The sequence below is a fragment of the Embiotoca jacksoni genome, unplaced genomic scaffold (genome assembly GCF_022577435.1).
Source record: "Embiotoca jacksoni isolate LCO1_2020_lvr unplaced genomic scaffold, fEmbJac1.0.p SCAF_22, whole genome shotgun sequence".
NCBI classification, from domain to species: Eukaryota; Metazoa; Chordata; class Actinopteri; family Embiotocidae; genus Embiotoca; species Embiotoca jacksoni.
In genome coordinates, this window is record NW_027185363.1 from 4,462,657 (window position 1) to 4,482,838 (window position 20,182).

At 41.0% G+C, this 20,182-nt stretch overlaps 1 protein-coding gene across 4 annotated transcripts in view; it reads right to left on the reverse strand.

The window, feature by feature from the left end:
* Positions 1-20,182, reverse strand: part of LOC138202970 (A-type potassium channel modulatory protein DPP6-like) — a 78,140-nt gene that overhangs the window by 33,857 nt on the left and 24,101 nt on the right. Inside the window, exon 1 of one of the 4 annotated variants that reach the window (XM_069157391.1) lies at positions 2,639-2,831. The exons of the other annotated variants lie outside the window; for them this stretch is intronic. Within the exon in view, the coding sequence (XP_069013492.1) occupies positions 2,639-2,719 (81 nt within the window). The 5' untranslated portion in view covers positions 2,720-2,831. Of the gene's footprint in view, positions 1-2,638; positions 2,832-20,182 lie in introns of those variants that run through there. 4 annotated transcript variants of the gene reach the window in all.

Genomic DNA, 20,182 nt, shown 5'->3' on the forward strand with positions numbered 1-20,182 from the left:
AACATGGAGATATGAGTGGGTATTTCCTTGGCTTTGTGCGGCTTTTCCCATGCCTTTGTAAATTTTAATAACATGTCGTGCAGAGAATGAGAGACTGGGAGGGAGATGAGAGAAGTAAAAATGAGGCAGTTAACTCTTGCTGATTCTATCAAGAGGACAAAAGCAAAGACAACACAGAAGTGTTTTCTCAGAGGATATGAATTACTGCCTGCCTCTGGACAAAACCGGCACAGTGGCGTTTAATCATCAGAAGAACAGTAGCATGCAACAGTGTGACTGAAGTTCAATCATTGAAGAATAGATCAGCTGGAAGTGCCTCTCACTGTTTTTCTCTGTTTTTTTTTTTCCACATTGAATGTTTTCCTCAAAATGTTGCTGAAAACTAAATCCAGTCAGAGTTACAGGGAAGATAAGAGACCTATTATCCTTTCAGAATCACCAGGTGCAAACCGAATGGATCGAGCATGATGAAAATTTACAAAGAAAAATCTAAAACAGTAATGACAGCAAAATTTTTAGAAGCTGGGTGTGCTGTGCATGTTCCCATCTCGTCCATTTTTGGTGCATGCGTCACCTCCGATCCCCTCAGTGTGGATAGGTACTTGGGGTTTAAATGATGCTGCTGTTGGAAATGGAATACAGGAAAAAACAACAACAACAACAACAACGACCTGACGTTGAAAATCAGCGAGAGCAGTAAATGGAGGAGATGTGATCATCAGAGCAACAAAAACATTGTATGGTGGCAATTTCTGTGAGCCTACAAAGCATCATGATCAGCGACAATGTGGGGACTGTTTGCAGTGGCGCTCAACAGAAGGGAGCGACGTTGATGGCGTGTCAGTTAAAGCGCACGGAGGTAGATCTCCTGAGTCTGTAATGCCTTCCCAAATGAAAGCGGCAGCATTTGGAAAAGGGGGGAAAGTTTTCCATCTATTCAGATCCAAGCTGAATAAAGTAAAAGCAACACATCGCCCAACTGCTTTAAAACCGCCATGACAACCAGCGTCAGCAGCAGCGATGTTGCAGAGAGTTTAAACCTGAGATGTGCTTCTGCCCTGCATGGTGCGTCCTGATATCTTCATCTCCCCGCCTCTGAGAGCAGGCACACAGGCGAGATTTCGCATTTGAAACTGATATTACCAACGAGCAAGGTCACTGATGAAGCTCCAGTGTCAGTGATGGGGGAGTATATTACCTACGCTCCCCTTCCAGCAGGAGATAGTGTTGATTGTGCAAACTGAAAAAAAAAAAAAATGAAAAAAAAAAAAAGACACTGAGGTAGATGAAATATGAAAATCATTTGGAGCGAATAAAGATGTATCCTTTCTTTTCATCAAAGGTGAAATGATGCTTCTGTGTGATAATAACTGTGCATTATATGTGTTGCACTAATGTACAGATAAGCCTAAGTGCATTTCATTTTCTGTGTGCTTCCCTTTTCAAGTCTGACATTGATTTCCACCCAACCTTCAAAAAAGCTCGTGCTCTCCCGCTCTCTTTCTATTTTTTGATCTGAACATGGAAAGATCTGCTGTATGCTGTCGACTCTGCAGTTCTGCTTTCATAAATGTATGAATAGGATGCAAAAATAAACACTTTACATTTAAAATATTCAAAGAAGCTGACTGCAGCGAAGAAAGGAAACTTCCTGCAGTTCAGAAAGTGAACCAAGAAGCAAGACAATCAAATGCAGGTGAGGTTTTTAAAACACTAAAGCCAAACTTTCCAACGTTAATTATGTCTTTACCCTGCCACAATTCCACTGAAGAACCTTCACCTAAAACTAATGACCCTGTTTTTATTCCAAAATATTCACAGCAGCCTTTGAAAATACACTGTAAGAGCCAAGCACTCAACTATCAACACCTGTTATGCAACTGGATTTATTGTGAAGACGGCCACTCTCCATACGAGCAAACATGAGTTTATTTTTGAAGCACCTTTCAACCCAAATTATGATACCAGCCATGCAGAGCTCAGTTACATAAACCCAGAAGTGGTTTGTGTGTCTGCACACCATTACATCACTTCAGTGTTCCTTATAGCCTCATACAGAGCCCAATTTAAAGTCAGAGTTGCAGAACAATACAAGGCAATTAACACCCACTCTGTCCTTCTCTCTCCATCTTTCTCACACACACACACACACACACACACACACACACACACACACACACACACACACACAGTTGCTTTTTAGCTTTGTAAACTTGCAAAACACCCTCAACAGAAATATATATTCAATAGTGCCTGTTATCAAAAACTGTTTTTACATCGTCAAACTATTATGAAAACAGCACACCAAATAGGCTGTCACGGCAGTGAAGCTTACACCTGGGCTGAGGTTACAATAGGAGTTCATTCATTATTTATGCATAGGTTTAGAAGTGGTGCATTTCCTTAAACTGCTGCACTCGTGAGCAAGCCAACACATTTCAAAAGTCAAACAGACACGGTAATGAAATGCTCAAATAGAAAGCAGGGGTTTGAATATGTTTGGTTTAGCTTGTTAAAAAAAAAAAAAAAAAAAAAAAATGAGCTGTTTGCGCCGCCGCTCCAAACGCTGTTAACGAGCGCGAGGAAATGCGCGTGAGAATTGGAACACAGGGAGCAGGTCGCTCTGAGGAAGACCTACCGGGTCCAGCTGCTGCTGCTGCTGCTGCTGCTGCTGCTGAGACGCTTTCCCCTGCCCGTTCGCGTCTTTTCCAGAAGTCATGTCGGTAAATAAGAAGAAGGAGAGAAGCGCGCGCGTCGACGTCCGCTGCTGACAGGTGCAGAATAACGAAGCGGAGGAGGAAGATCACAGAGAGAGAGAGAGAGAGAGAGGGAGAGAGAGAGAGACGCACGAAGTGTTCAAGGGTATCCGGTGATTTGCTAAAACAATGACGAGGTGCAGACGGCGCAGAGTTTTATTTCGTGTGCTGTAGACCGCTGCGATGTGGGACGTTCAGGTTAACTTTCAGAGTGGCAGTGTCATCACTCACAACGATAATGGGCTCAAAACTCAGACCTGCGGGCTCCTGATTTCCTTTAGCGGTTTAGACTTGAATTTGCGCCATTTAGGACTTCACCTAACACAGGAGAGCACCTTCAGTCCGCTGGAGGATCGCGAACACGGGTGCTCAGCAGTAAAAACACATTTCCGATCAGAATGCTGTCATAGGCAGCCCCTAAAGGGCAAGGGAATTGAAGGCAAAAAGGAACAAGAACGGAAGTAAAAACACTTTATTTAGTTTAGAAAAGCAGCGGCAGGTTATCGTAAAGTCCAACCTGCAACTGCATCTCCATTTCTGTATCACTTTTTCTTCTTTTTTTTTTTCCCGACCACAATACAGAGAAGAGCTCAAGGTTTTGTCCTTCAACCTGGACCTATATTTAGTTTTACCAGACTCCACTTCCCATTGCTCTGCTCAAAGCTCACCGCAGCTGATGATATGGAGACCTGTCAGTTTGGATCAGATCACTGTGGGCAGTCATTACTGGCAAGTCCATTACACAGGAAATGAAAACAAGAATCAATGCAAGAGGAACAAAATACTTTCAGTTATCAGTGTGGTTCTTTACAGATGGGATTATTTTTTTTTTAGCAAAAGTCAGGATATATTGACGACTGACAATGTTCTCTTTAGTGCAGTTTAGGGAGTTGGATAGAAAGGATTTGCATAGTTTAGCTACACCTATAAAAATCATATCCACTCCAGTATATTGCCGGTGCTGTTGTATTGTCTGCCAATAAAGCAAAGAGTTGCTGCTGGCCTTGCTCTTGAGAAACAATGCTACCGTCCTCCCACATCGAGCAGAAATAGTTCCAGCTCCTAACAAAACATTGTTTGTACTGTAACTCTCTCACCGTGTGTCACATCTCTGTGCACACACAATCCACATTCTTGTTAGCACAGCTTGTCTGACTGTTTGTGCTGCACACACATTTGTACAAGCACACGCCGACACACACAACACACGCAGAGCTCTTTCGTGGCGGAGAGAGTGTTTCTTTAGAAGTCATGCACAGTCTCTGCAGCGCTCCTGGCCTTTTGAACCAGTCAAAGGGAAAGGAACTGAACAATATCAGATAAGAAAGAAAGAAAGTCCGTGATGTGAGTCACTGGCACAGAGGAGGATATGTTTGTCATCAGAACGAGGGAAAGATTCCCGTGTAACAATAATGTCTTCAGCAGTAACTTTATGGTCATACTAAAGGGTAATTCTTGCTTTTACAGACAGAAGAAGATGGTGCCTTCTCTGTTTGTCATTCGTCGATCTATAATTTAACAGAAATAAATGGAGTAACCATGTAAATGTATCTTAAAATAGTAATAATGTACATTGATCACATTAAACAATACAGAAAGTCATGAAATATTCTGGTTAGGGTTAGTGGCTCCAGGAAATAAAACCATACATTCGGAGATATTCACCAATTCCATCTCCGTTACTTGGAAATGTCAACTATGACAATATGGTGCACTGACAGAAGATATAGTCAGATTAATGAAAGAGTATATATCATTGGCTCAGGTTACACTAAAAAATGTGATTTGATTTTGAGCAGTCTGTTCTTCAGCATTTTGAAAAGTCCTTCCGATTGTTAGACTTAAATGTTAAAGTTAAAAATTTCTGCGCTCTCATTAATTGAACATCATTGTCATCACTGTCAGGGTCGTATCATGTACTCAAAACAATACAACTATTTGGTTTAATCAGCCTTTATGAATGGAATCTTGCAGGTTTCCTTAAGTGTGAAAATCTATGGATTTATCAGAAATACGTCATGTTTCTTTTTAACTTGAACTTATTGAATACTTGGTGCGTTGCGCTATTAATACTGGAGAGACAAACTCAGATCAGTGCATCGCCACATGGAAGTAATCCACACAAAATGCAAGAAAACCAACAAGTCTGCAAAAACAAAGAGTGGCACATATGTAAGTTGATTATCGATTCACACACAACAACACACACACACACGCACGCACGCACGCACGCACACACACACACACACACACCACAATAAGATAATGGCAGCATATCACATCGTCACATGAGGTCATGACTCGAGTTGATCATTACTGACAAAAAAAAAAGGGAAAATAATAATATAGAGAAATCAAACATATAGAATGAAGTGTAGAAACAAGGTACCAAGACTAAGTTTGGATATAATGATTTATAATGCTGCAAATGAAACACGCATTTCAGTGGCAGCACCATTCAAGCTTAAAAGACCATACACTGAACCAAAGACAACATTTGGTGCTGCTGTCAATGCACAGCTCCACACATGGCCTGAGGGAGCTGCATGACCAGCTCACTGCCAAGAATCATTTCAGCACCACTGGCGCAGACAGCTCCACTGACACACGAGCAGAAAGCCTGTTTACAGTTTAATCCTCGATGTGTGACCGTCTCCGTCCTCTCTTTATGACCTGGTTTCACTGTGTTCTCCACAGTCGCTCAGTGGCAGGTTACATGTACCTCACTGTCAGAGGAAGCAACAATTAGCCGCCCTTAGTCTTTAAGGCAGGAAAAAGCCAACGGGACCCAATTTACAAGTTAAACACGCCATTAAACAAAAAGCAAAACATAGAGAGTGCTTAAGAGACCAGCCAAGCACTAATAAATGAGAACAGGCTCAAACACGGGGAGGACTGCAAAGATTGATCATCACAACACATTCGACGTGGGTTCCTTCCAACAATTACCTTCTACAGAAACAACAGACAATCGTGCTTATATGGAGAAGCAAAATAAAATGCAGCCGAATCAGAGCAGGCCAGCACAGCCTTTGCTTTTACTGCACACGCACACCTGACATCATTTTCATTCATTTTTTTTATCTTAATCATTCAGTGATTTATGTGCTGCATGAGGCAGCATCTCTACGCAGCAATTATCAAATAAATTCTTTCAACCAAAGCTCTTAAAAAAGCACTTATTTTTATTTTTAGAGTACCAGCAAAAAGGCATTTATTTAACATGTCAATAAACAGTGTGAAAGGATTGAACTGCATGCTAGCTCCCCCCAGTGATCACTAATTGTCTGACATCTTCATGATGGCCAAAAATAAAACAGTATCGGGCATATTTTTCTCTGGAGATTGAGTTTACTTAATTGCAGAAACATAGACATTTGTCTTTATTACAAAGGTATTAACACATTTGTTGTTATGAAGGGGATTCTGGGTAGTAAATCAAAAAAAAAAAGTCTGAACCTTTGACCTCCTCTGACAGACATAGTCATCAGTTTTTTGTCAGTTAAGACTGAAGAGAGCGAGAGATCTGAAGAGGCCCAAACAAAGGCCTTGACAGTTTTGTTGGATAACCGATCATTATCAGCTGCACTCTCTCAGGACAAACAACGGAGCAGAAAGCCTAACAAAGCTGCAAGCCACTTAAAACCAACAATCCCAAGCAGAAAACCATTATCCACCGTGTTTGCATAAATGCCTCCCAAAGGTTTCTTTTCCTTTTTTTCCAGCGTAGAGGCAGACCGGTTCCTCCATGATGATGAACAGGGAACACAGAATGTCATCAACACCTGCGTAATATATTGCAATACAACACAACAGCTTTGCAATAAATACTTCCTCTGCCAAGCTTAGAATTTGTGGTTAATGTTTCATACATTATGAATCAGCAACTCACATTTGACTATTAATGGTCAGTAATATGTACTGATAATGAATACATAAAAATCTGATCTTTTCACGTAAAGTAGTAACTGCATTTTGGACTTTTTAGTGGTGACTAAGAGGGGTATTTTTTCAGGGAGAATGACATGCTACAATAAAAACAGCATACTTGGTATATGCTCACCAGATTTCATGGTTTTAGACAAAATGTTTTTATTTTTATTTTTGACAATTATTCATTCAAATATAATAATAGGGTGGCACAGGGGTGCAGTGGTTAACTTTGACGCCTCAGTGAAAAGGTTCTGGGTTCAAATCCGGGCCTGGGCCTTTCTGTATGGAGTTTGCATGTTCTCCTCTGTGCCTGCGTGGGTTCTCTCCGGGTACTCCGGCTTCCTCCCACCATCCAAAAACATGCACCTCAAGTTAATTGGTGGTTCTACAAATTGTCCTTAGGTGTGAATGAGAGCATGAATGGTCTTTGTTTCTGTCTGTCTCTATGTGTTGGCCCTGTGATAGACTGGCGATCTGTCCAGGGTGTACCCTGTCTTAGCCCAAAAGTGAGCTGGGATAGGCTCCAGTCCCCCCGTGACCCTGTTCAGGATAAAGTGGGTATAGATAATGGATGGAAATATAATAATTATCAAATAAAGGATTCAAGTTTTCACCACGGAAATGTAATTCCCAAAGTGGCTGTGAACAGATATTAATCTTTTTGGGGTTTTATGTGCAAATAAAGAATTACAGAAAATACAATGAAGTAGAATAAGAAAACTTTGCAAAGATTTGGCATCTGCCCTCAACATCTGCTCCACTGTGACAACACAGTGCATCATTTCAGCTTTTATTGCCCCCAATCTGTCTTGTTTTTGTGGAGGTATTTTTTCGTTTTTGTTTCAGGCTCAGATGGTCGTTTGTCAGTGTGTAAAATGGTAGATCATTACAGTCTTCTAGATTATGGATTATTAGTGACAGCTTGATAATAAAAACCAAGGGTCTGTGGTTGAAATCTCCTTCATCCGGAACAATAAAAGCTCAAAATAATATATGAGAAATAATAAGACTATAATTCAGCACTTCTCTAAACAGAGTTACAAAGTGACTAACTCAGAAACAATAAAATACAATAAAATTACTAAAACAAGAAGGATTAAGAGGTACACTGACTAAAACAGTAAAACAACAAGGAACAAAGATAAAAACCAGATCACCTGAGATACTCAGGCAGGCAGGGATCTCCAAAGCTGAGGGATACAAACTGAAAAAGTCCAGTCACCCCACATGAGCACTTAAAAAAACTAGAAGGCACCACTGTGTCTCATAAGGGAGACATATGCTCTATTCGCAGTTTAACTATGAATCTGATCCAGCTTCATAAGCAAATTTTAAAATCAGCTCTAAAACTCTCAGAGAGCACAAATAAGAATGTTTTATTAGAGTTCCTAAAGACACCTAAAGAAACCAAGACAGCTTGAGCTGGAGACAAGCAAATAAAAGCACCATTTTCTTTCTAAATATATTCAACAATTAAATATCATTTAACTTTTAGCAATTGTCCTCAGCTGAAGGAAAATACAAGTCATTCATTCAAAAGGTTTGAGTTTAGGTTTCTGTTCTGAGGGGTATGTTGGGGGACTTGAATTTATGACCTCAGGATTTGTAAAATCTTGGCTAAAGTCTGTCCTCTCCGATGGTGTTTGTACTAAAACTGATGAGTGACCCTGAAATTGTGCTGAAAAGAAAATCCCGTAAATAAAAATAAACCAGCACGTCTGTGATGTTAAACAGTTCATTATGGACACTGGCAGCGACACCCTTTCAATCAACGATGGCTGCTGATTTAGAGGCAAGCTGTTTCCATTCAGCCGAGCTGCCAGCTGTCATCATGGCCAACTCAATAATCAGTCACGTCCCCTTCGCCCTCTGGCCCGCCATGACTCCTTCAGCTGTCCAACTGGCAGCACACCTGCCTCGCTCAGAGTAAATACTGCTGAGCTGTGGCTGCAAATCTCAGGTTAAGGAGATGGAGACACTGTTTCGGCTGCACCTCATAGTTCATCAATGATTGTTGCTGTACTTTAAGGTCATCAATTCGACCCTGAGAAAACAAGCCTCCTTATGTCGTGGATTGATGGAAGTTTTCAGACTACAGGCGGAGGCAGTTTCTCGCTGTCTGGACATTACAGAGGGGTAATTAATAAATCCTCAAGTCTTTAATCAGACTCATTATTGGTCTTTTACTAAGAGAGGGTTTTACAGGAGAAATAATTAATCTACCATTGTCTTGTCTGGAATTGTTTGGACACGCACACACACATGATAAAATATTACATTAACTTTGTATAATTCCCAAGCTTCTCCACCTAAATCCTTGACCCTCATCAATACTTGACTTTTTTTCCGGGGAGGCTGCCCCACTGGTTAACCTACTCGATAAGTAACAACAGCACTGAGCCGGTGGGAGTTTTTGTAGTGCACACTGTGCCCCACATTCTTATAGTTAAAAACTTTAAGTTCACAACCATCTAATCGATCATTTTTTTTTCAGTTTTATTTCAATACCATGTAGTCAGTTACTGAAGCTGAATATGGGATATTCCTGAAATACAGCACAGCGGTTGTATTGTAAGTGATAGTTTTTGGTTACTTATTTGTTTACTACCTCTAACCCGTTATTACCTCTCCAAGCAGACATGTTTTTCTTTTCCCCTGCTGGCCTCTGATATATACTCTGAATCCAATATGATGTGAATGCAGTAGGTGTATCCTCCCAACGTCTACCTGATTCCCAGATGATGTTAAAAAAGTCAAGTTTAAAATTGTGAGGGGCATTTCTGTAGGAAAAGTAAAGGAATCCCTCTTTCTAAAAACATTACATGTTTCATTTTAGTTGTGATTTCCTGTCTGTCAACACTTTAAATTTCCTGTTCTGTATTTCAGGTGCAAGCCCCCATGTACATACTAATAACATCATTTGATTAGCATTGATTTTAAAGCACAGACAAAGTACCGTATCAAAGCAGAATACCACCGCAATGGTCCACTGACTAAACACTGCTACCCGTCATCCCCTACCAAACGCCTCACTAATTCACAGGGTGCTATGTTAAGACTATGCATGATATGCTCACACACCAAAGTAAGACACTACCTAATACAAAGCCTTAGTAACAAGGTGAGAGTATGCAGTGGGCTTATCAAGTGGGCAACTCCCTTCACTGGTGTTTCATCAAGTTAGGCCCACAACACCGCAGGAAGGCTGAACAGCAGCAGAGTAGTCTGCAGTAGCAGAACAACTCCCCTCAATATTCACACCCATCATCCCTGTTCTACCTGTTTCATATCTAAACTAGTGTGACTTGTGCCTACACACTTGGGCAATGTTATCTTTTCTCAAAGTATAACATCTATAGAAAAATAAAGCAACTGGTTTGTTTCATGTTACACCTCCACCCCCACCACCACCCATTATCCAGTGACTGACTCAGACTCACAACTGTCCTTTTTCATGCTCTGCATTACAGCACACTGTGCTACTGTTTGCCCCATAAAATCATTTTCATATTTTTCAAACACAGGAACCCAAAATATTTTACTCTTGTGACCCCTAAACAACATCCCACAGATCTCCACAAGCAGCACATCACAACTTTCAACTCTAGAATTTTTCCAGAGGAAAAAGATTATCTCGTCTTCACAACACACCGCAGAGCTGCGTGAAGCAGGCTTCTTAGTAAATGTCTCCAAACTCAAACAGAAAAAAAAAAGATCTATACAGATCACTGCCTGACAGAAATGACTGCTTCAGGGACTAAGATGGGATGCTTCCGAGGAAAAACTGCACCTGTGGAGAAAATAATTGAGGGAAACAGTTTTACTGTTCTAAGGTTGCCAATAATGGAGGCGCACAAATGAAGCACTAATTCTGCTGTCACAGTAGATCTCAATAATCCATTTAAAGGGTGTCCAGACCCTCAGTGATGCATTTTCATAAATTGTTTGGGGTGTTACGTGATGTTGAATGTATGATCTCACCTCAAGGCAGCTAGGACCTCATTATAATTTCAGGACTCTGCAGTCTCTGCTTATGGACAAAAGCTTAATGCAACAATCAAGATAATAATTGTGCAAAATAATTTTTGTCTCAAAAGAAAGAAATCTTTAACCAAAAGTTCAAGAAGAAGACCTGAAGCCATGAAAGTAGCTGACAGGTTTCTTAACCCATAATTAATTCATACCAACACTTAAAAAAAATGTCAGCAGTCAAACTGGTTTAATTTGATGACAGTGTTAACAGCACCACTCCACTTATTAGTGAATTTCACATTTAATGCCCTAAATATTTTGAATTATAACAAAATATTCTCTCCGGACATATTCACAGACAAATACACTGACTATTAATTGGTGCTTGATGAGGTTTTAGGTTTGTGGAAAAAAAGTTTAATTTCCCTATAAAAAAAAAATTTCATCTCAAAATCTACTTCTACCTGGATGAATATGTAAATGCTGTTTATTTTAAAGGTTGAACTGGTTCCAAATATTTTCACATACTGACATACTTCATACATGTACATTGTATTTGGACCATGACTGGCTTCCTAACTAGTCCAGCACAAAGTCCCACTGGTCCTTCCCCGTACTTTACTAACGATGAAATTGAAAACAACTTTCTAGTGTTGAACCCTGTATACACTGAAGGTTCTAACGTCCAAGTGAAGTACCGAACCATAAAACATATTTGGGTAAATACGACTTTAAAACATTTTAATATACTTGTACTTAAATTATTTCCACAGGTCATGCTACATGCAGTAGAGCTGCACAATTAATCATAATAAAATCACAATCTCGATTCATGCCTCATTCATGACAAGGACTCTGCTGCATTTTCATTCAGGACATTAACTACATCAAAACAAGTGTTCTTACTCTCCTTCACCCAACAACGCAACGTTACACCCAGAGACGCAGAGCAGCAAACATTGACTGTTTATAAAAGTGGATGTAGCTTCCGGGTCTGAAAAATAAGGGCAATGCGAAAGGGCCTTAAGCTGCATTACAACTGAGTACCACCAGAGGTCAGCTCCAAAAAGTCAGGTTTCCACTATCGGTCGGTAGGACGTAACATCGTCGGGTTTCCAATCAGATCGACTCAGATCCACCACTCGCTCCTCCCCAGCTCGTACAAACTAGCATATAGGCAACGGCCAATTTTAAAATTTGAGGCTTCATAAAGGCCGTTCACAAACTAATGGGTGCCGTCACTTTTGGTAGCTGCTTGGCAGCAAAGCCAACCCAGAGTGTAAGTAAATGAGACACACTCAGAAAAATATTGGTTCGGAGATTCAGAGATGACAAGAGACAACAAGCTGACTGTTTTATGTTAAGCAAAGCTAACATCTCAAGCCAACATGGCGGCGCGTTATAGATGCAGCGACCCCTCTCTGTCCTGATACTACGGTGTTTAACTGTGTATCTTTGTCGTGTGCGTGTAAAAGATGTTAATGTTTGTCAAGACAACAGTACAGTCGTCGGTTTCTGCTGGACAGAAATGGGATTTGTTGCATCTTGGGAACCACACAAGCAGTGGAGCTTCGGATCCTTGAACTGCTTCACCCGTCCACCATACTTAACAGCCTCAACTGCTGCCCCCCACCCGAAGTGGAGGCACCGTGGACGGTGTGGAGGGAAGCAAAAAAGGTGTAAGCGAGGAGGCATTCAGACTAGGGCTGGCAGCTAGACCGTACGAGCCGGCTATCCCAACCATTCTCCTCGCAAATGTACGCTCCTTGGACAGCAAGGCGGATCACATCCGTCTTTTGAGGTCTACCTAGCGGGACATGAGAGGGGGCTGTGTTTGTGTGTTCACTGAGACGTGGCTGGACGACAACATCCCGGACTCCGCCGTTGGTCTTGACCGGCTAACATGCCACCGGGCGGACAGAGCCTCAGCTACGGCAGGAAAGACTCACGGTGGCAGAGTCTGTGTCTAACGTTAACGCCGCTTGGTGTCGGGATGCTGTGGTTGTTTTGCAGAAGTAAAATGCCGACCGTTCTACCTCCCGAGAGAATTCGCAGCCATTCCGGTGGTCGCGGTGTGCGTTCCCCCCCAGCTTCAACTGCAAGGACAGGAAAGAGGCACAGCTGCATCGCCTCCAACCGCAAGACCCTGCAGCGCGTAGTGAGGGCAGCTGGTGGGATCATTGGTTCCGCACTCCCCTCCCTCCTGGATATCTACATCATCCGCCCTACCCGCAGAGCAGTCAGCATCGTGGGAGACTCAGCCCATCCCTCACACAGCCTCTTCAGCCTCCTGCCTTCTGGGAGGAGGTGCCGCAGCCTCCGTTCAGCTCCTCCAGACTGAGGAACAGCTTTGCTCATGAGGCTGTCGGGATGCTGGGCTCTCTCCCCTCTCTCCCCCTTGCCCCATGGACTCTTAACTTTTGCACTGCGGACCCATATTTGCACTACGTTGTCTGTTTTATTGTTTTTTTTGTTGCTGCATGTTTGTGCTTTTCTTGTTTTGTCTTTTCATTTGCACACAGTGGGACTGTGAGAAACGTTTTTCCCATCCATCTGTATGTCTGTGTCATATGGTGGATTGATCTTAAAGAAGTTGAAGTTTATGTCCTGGCTGATCGCTGCTCTTTTTTGTGCTGAGCCCCAAGTTCTGTCTTGGGTCTTATACTGTTTGCATTGAATATGCTTCTCTCACACCATATTATTAGCAAAATTAAACATATTTTCTGTCATTATTGCTGACGACATTTGGCTATGTCTCCTTCAAACCGTTAAACAATGTCAAACTATTCTTTTCTATATACTCCAGAAGTCAATCATATTAGACACAGAAAATAATATGTTTTTCAGGCACTATGAGGCAGAGCAAAGAGATGCTGATATAAACCTGTACTTACTCAAGGATAGTTGTTTATGCATCAACCAATTCAGCCTCACCTAACCTTCATGAGGGCAAAAAACAGGACATATAAATGAACAGCAAATACAATTCTGCGGGGAAACACTGCAAGATAATTTCATGGCAAGGAGCTGTAAATATAATACAATACTATAAAGGGCATTGAGATGTTGATCTGTCTACTGTACCTAATGTTTGCTGTATTTTATTTGAGAGTATTGCAGATCCCAGACGGCGACTGACAAGTCCAATGACAGGCCATTGTGACACGAGGGACACAATATAAAAGTGGAAATCCTGGCTGGGCACCCAACAGCATTAAACATCCTCCTAACTGCAGGTGAGATCTTTTGTCATATTGTAGAACCCGATATTGGTTGCAAAGCAACTTGGATTATCTCTTACTGCTTGAAATATGACTGAGTTGGTAATTTTCACTTTTGGAGGCCTCATAGACACTGCGCAGACCAGACGAATTTGAAAATTGTGAAAATTCCTTGCGTACTGGGCCATGGCACCGAGAAACAAAAACACTGTAGAAAAGTTAAGCAGTATACGTTTGTTGGTAGCTACTGCAGTCGTCTGTGGTAAACTGTAGTTTTGCATTTGTCTGTAGTAGACTGGTCCTCTATCGGCTTGTAGCGGTTTGTAGTTCTCTGTAGTTGAATGTAGCTTTGTGCACTGGATCGTCCTTTACTCTTGATACTTGTTTGAAGCAGATGTGTGTGTTGGAGAATGACTTGATGTTAGTAAATGTGTTGACATGTGAAGGTACAGTAAGTGTGACATCCCAATCAGGGATTAGGGACATTCCCAATTTTTGCCCAGAGCAAGTGTATCACTATGTTTCACCACAAACGTTGCCGTGTCAAGTGACATCAGATCTACTCTCAAAAACCTCAGACTTTCCAAATGGGAAATTCCCAGTTCGACATGTGTTCAGGTGATTTCTCCCACTCGGAGAAGGTCGTAAGTGTCCCACTTCCCAATTGCTTATGAACACACCATAATATTTATGTTTGATTTTAGTCAGGCCTGAGGACAAGCTTTTAAAACAATCCATTTTGCCCAGATGTACACTGTTCTGTGAGACTCCTCGTTTCTGAATCCCTAAAATAAAGCCACCCACATTAATGGGAAATACGCCAGGTTGAATTATGCTTTTAAACTCTACATGTGTGGGTGGCTTAATTTGCAATGAAGCTTTTAATTAACTCCTCATACTCTACGTTTTGTATGCAAAAACCTGTAAAGTAACTAAAGCTGCCATATTAATGCAGGGGACTAAAAAGGGTAATATTTATCTGAAGGGTAAGGCCGTGGAAGTCCAAAAATTATAAGAAAAAATACTCACGTAAGGAAATAATTTAAAATGAACTCCATCTCAACCAACTAACAGTAACTGCTTCTATATTAATGCATGAGTAATACTAATCAAGTGATATTTTTATGCAGTACCTTTTACTTTTAATATTGTTTCAAGACAAGACTTTTACTTATAGGAAAGTATTTGTAGATGTCATGCAATAAACATACATTATTATTATAAGCACGTCTACTATCGGCAGTTGTTTTCAGGTATACTGGATATATCTAATGCCTATGGACATTGTCGTCGGTGTACCTTACTTTAACCCAGTCTGAGGATAGAAAGCATTTCAGTTTCTCTCTTGAGTGTATTTCAGTAAAGTTGATTTTGAAGATTGAAGTAATTTACAGAAAAACCCAAAAGGCATCTTGAGGCAAATGAGATCTAAAAAACTAAACAAACGGAAGTTGATCAACAGAGTGGATATAAGTCAGATAATAAAACACAAAAGCAAGAAAATTATGTCAACAAGGAAACTGTAAAGTTGTTCATTTAGAATAGTGCATGGGCATCTGGCATATATAAAAAAAACAAGACAAGCAGGGTGAGTCAGCACGCACTTACAGAGCATCAACCCATCTGCTGATCCAGTCCTCGTAAAACAGACTTACGAGCCTCATGAACTTTATGTGTGCTCATCAAGGGATTACAAGAGGGTCATAACATTAAAATAAGAAAAAAAGTTTAAAGTTTATGCTGCATTTTGCCAAGTTGTTTTGGAAATTTGTTGGAGATAAAGCAGCAAAGGCAATAAAGAAGGAATTAGCTGCAGCATGCACACTGTATTCAGATCAGGGAGTTACAAATCATCGAATCACAGGTGTAAAACAAAAAAAGTGAAGTAAATGGTAATGAATCACATGCATAATGGGATGGTTAGCATGTCAATGCTGTTCTATTTTTCTTACGAATGAAGTAGTAGAAATACCGAGGGGAGTGATTAAAAGGAAATTAGAAGCATCTGCATGAATAGTGCTTCATCATTATCGTTCACTGTGGGTTTCAAAAGGTTTTATCATTAGGCAACTCCACGTCTCCGAGGAACCCCGCTGACGAACAAATAATTTCCAGTCTAGTTTTAGTTTAATTATTCCCTCTATTTTTGGTTATTAGTACTTCAGACCCAAATGGGATTTTCAGACACACTCACACAAACACATTCGTGTTTGCATTACAGAGGACATTTCACTTATTTACATTCGTTTTCTAACCCTAACCTTAATGTAAAGTAGTGCCTCACCCATCCCTTAAAACACACACACACACACACACACACACACACACACACACACACACACACACACACACACACACACACACACACACACACACAATTATAATCAGAATTAAAACTGCAAGCAGTGATATGTGGACCCTCGCGTGCTGCACATCGGGGGGCCAGCAGCCCCGACCCGCTGGATCCCCGACGTGCAGCATGCCCTTGCAGTTTAAATGTTTTTCTCGATCTCGTTCCTTATTCTTCTTAATTCTTCTTCTAAAACAGTTCAACACTGTTTAAGTACTGGGTGGTATCTTGCCAGATACTTGTCTCTGAGACTCCTGCCTCCACAGCTTAAAAAAAAAACTAAAACCTATTTGCACTTGCTGGAGGTGAGAAGATGAGTTTTATTCTGCAGCGGATTAAACACGACTCTCAACTACACTCCACAGTCTACAGAGTGGTAGGAGTCTGGAGCCAGGCTCGCAGATATGTGTGGCTGTACTTTGGCACAGCAATGCTTTGAGCTAAATGTTATACTCACACACTAACATGCTGATGTTTAGCAGGTGTTGCTTACCATATCCACCACCTCACTTCTGCATGTTAGCATGCTAAATGCTAATGTAGCCCCATCAGTTCTGCAGGTATTTGTTAATAAGTCCTAAAAAACAGTTCACTCAAAACAACAAGAGCCAACTTCACTGTGTCACAAGAGGAAAGACCATGGGATTCATCATCTGTGTACCATAAACATGTGTACCAGGTTTAAAGGCAATCCAACCATTGTTGCAGCGGTGTTTTAGTTCGGACCAAAGTGGGGAAACAACCGACCGACTGACATTGCCGTTATTGGAGCAACACTGCACTAAAATGGCAAGCAACTGAAACTAGTAATAGTTCGGTTAGGTAGTTGCAGCAGTATCCTTAAAACACAGAAACTATTGTGACAGCTGGAACACTGTTAGCTCTCTGCCGAGCTTAGCCTCTTCAGGGATTAAGATGCAGCTTTGAAAAATTTGTGTAAAACTCAAAATAATGTCAAAGCAAATGCATATTTGAGGAATCAAGGCAGTCACAGTCGCGCTGAGTCTATCAAAGCCAGACAGTGCCTCAATTGTTTTTTCCTGCTCCCAGTTTGATGCTGATAGCATTAAGTGAAACGTATTGCCCTGCTGAGCTCTAAAGTGTGTCTACCAACACCAGATATAAATGTATTACTGTGTCTTTAATGAGATTATTGCTGAATGCACCACAGATGCACAACTACCCCAAAAAACGTTACCACAGTTAATTGGCAGGTTAAATTATTTTTTTTGTTCTATTATACTAAGGAGAGGACGTTTTATAAGTGACAGTAACAAAGAAGAGAAAGTTGAGGGAACAATGTGTCAAAACAGTCCTTTAGTTTTAGGCAACCAGGATGCCGCAAGTAAACAAAAGAGTTTAGGTTAAATACGTCCACTCTTCCTTTTCTAATTACCTCAATGCATCAACAGTTGATTCATAAATGTTGGTGCGGAGGTCCATCGTGGACTCTGTGGTTCTATATTAAACATGTATCTTGGTAAAAAAAAAAAAAAAAGAAAGGCTGATAATGCATGAGGGGACTGAGGAAAGCACTCTGTGCATTACAAGGCAGCATTTTCCTTAACCACAATTAATGCCGATTAGCAAAGTGCATTGCGGTATTTCTTTGCTGGATCCAGTGTGTCTGCTCTTGCTTTTTACATCTCACTGATATTAGGAAAGAAACGATGTAAATTCTACATATACAGGATACTAATGCAGACTATTCTTTGATGTGAAATACACATCCTGAATATTCTAATTATAATGAGGTTCAAATCTACATGTGATTTTGGTAATCAAGCAATGTCTCCGACCATCTGCTTTTTGGTCAGCATTTACTGTCTCTATTGTCCATTTGTATAAATGCTTCATTCTATCAGTGTATATGTGTTTGTAAAGCTCACCATAGAGCAGTATATATTTAAATAACAACTTCAGCAAACTTTGGAACAGGACTTTGATTCAATTCTTCAATAACACATACAGAGATGCAAATACCCTAAAAAGAAATAACTAGGACACTGATTCAATTAGAAAATGTGCCCCTCTTAACTTTATGTAAATTTAAATGTAGTGCAACTTAATATACATTTTTAACGCCAAGTTGCCCTTCAGCACGTCCCCAGGGACAAGCATAGTGCTTAAATTTACCATCTGACAAGTTTTCAGACATAATGACTATGATTTCTCTGCAAACTCAACCAGTCTCAAAAACCACAATATGGGCTGTCATCTGAAGTGCTCATTATATCATCAGACTGTTTTAAAGCTAAATAAATAAATAAAAAGCCCTGACACTTCCTCAACACTCAATTTTCTTTGAACATGCCCTCCAAGTGCTCAATAACAGATTAATTAAAAGCATAATTAGAAAAGAAGGAAGATTCTAAAAATGCTTTGCATGGTCAACATTACACAAATACAAACAGGATGTGTCCTTGAAATGATTCAACACTCACCTTCCACAGTCTCTCCACCCGCGACAACTTGCGTGTTTTCATTGTGACGGAAAGGCAGTATATGAAGTGCCGGTGTTGGGAAGGAATGAGAAGGAGTGATGTGGACGTCGAGAGAGAGACGGCGAATAATGACCGGGTCATAAAAGAAACACACCTCAGCTCTCAGTGAGAATAATCCCACAGTCAGCATCTCTGCACTAAATTCCACACTCCAAGCATTAAGATGAAGAGCATGCCCAGATAGTTGTGTAGTGTGTGTGTGTGTGTGTGTGTGTGTGTGTGTGTGTGTGTGTGTGTGTGTGTGTGTGTGTGTGTGTGTGTGTGTGTGCATGTGTGTGTTGGCCCAGACTTTTTCCAAATGAAACGCTGCCCTGCTGTCCCAAATAAACACCATGTCATCAAGGAGATCCCAGAAAGCCAGCGAGAACCCAACACCTATGCAGTCACGCCAGAGGAGGTCCCGTCACGTCAGACAGAGCGGGGTCCCGTTGACGGCCACACTAATCCCTGGAACATAACCCCGGAGAGGAGGGATGAAGTCCCTTCACAACAATCAGCATTTACCTGGACCATTAGCTGCAGTGTGCCGTTGAGCACAGATCAGCATTACACACAACACACAGAGCTCAGCCACTTTACGGCGCTTTTTACCCAGGGTTGTTTATCCTATATCCCTTCTACTCTTCTCCCAGGAGCAATTGAGCCACAATAACACCTTTCTGCACTGATAGAATTGTTGCTCATGCAGTTGCAGCACATGTTGTTGGCTCGCATTTCTTGAGGTTTTAGGAGCTCAAGTTCATGACGTTCCCGGTGAAGCTAATACCTGTAAGGTGTCACAAAGTGTTCACACTATCTGTGCCCTCAAGGCTTTGCAAGAATGCTAAGTGCAGCGTCTAATGTGAGAGCTTAAGCTTCTTTTGCTCGTGAATGATTGAAAAACAACCGTCAGAAAATGGTGGTTTCAGTAAACTGAAAACCATCCAGGAACTACACATTTCTTTAAATTATTTAGCACTCATCAAAGTCATTCTGATAATTCCAAGTAGCACAAATCAAAATCTTGATAAAAAAAATATGACTACTTGTCATGTGAAATATGTCATGTCAAAATAAGGATTTCCTCACTCTAGAAGTATACCCATTTCAGCTGAAATTTAAAAAAAAAAAAACTATTTGCATTACTTTTACACATAAATTGAAAGATTCAAAAGTAGGAATTTCTCGATTGAAAAAAAAAACTGTTGTTCAGATCGAGGTCTGTCCAACATTAAAGACGTACCAACAACACAAAGACAGACAGAAGGGAAGACAGACACACACGCCTCGGTGAAGGTATGTTTGTCTCAACACATAAGCCATCATGTCAACGCAGCAAGATCTCTTAAACACATCCAGCAATAAAGATCCTGTATTCCCATGATGCAACAGCCGATCTGGTGAGGGGAGTAACATCAATCATCACGGTTCAGCTTTTCTGCCTTTGGTGGGGTACGATTTGATGGG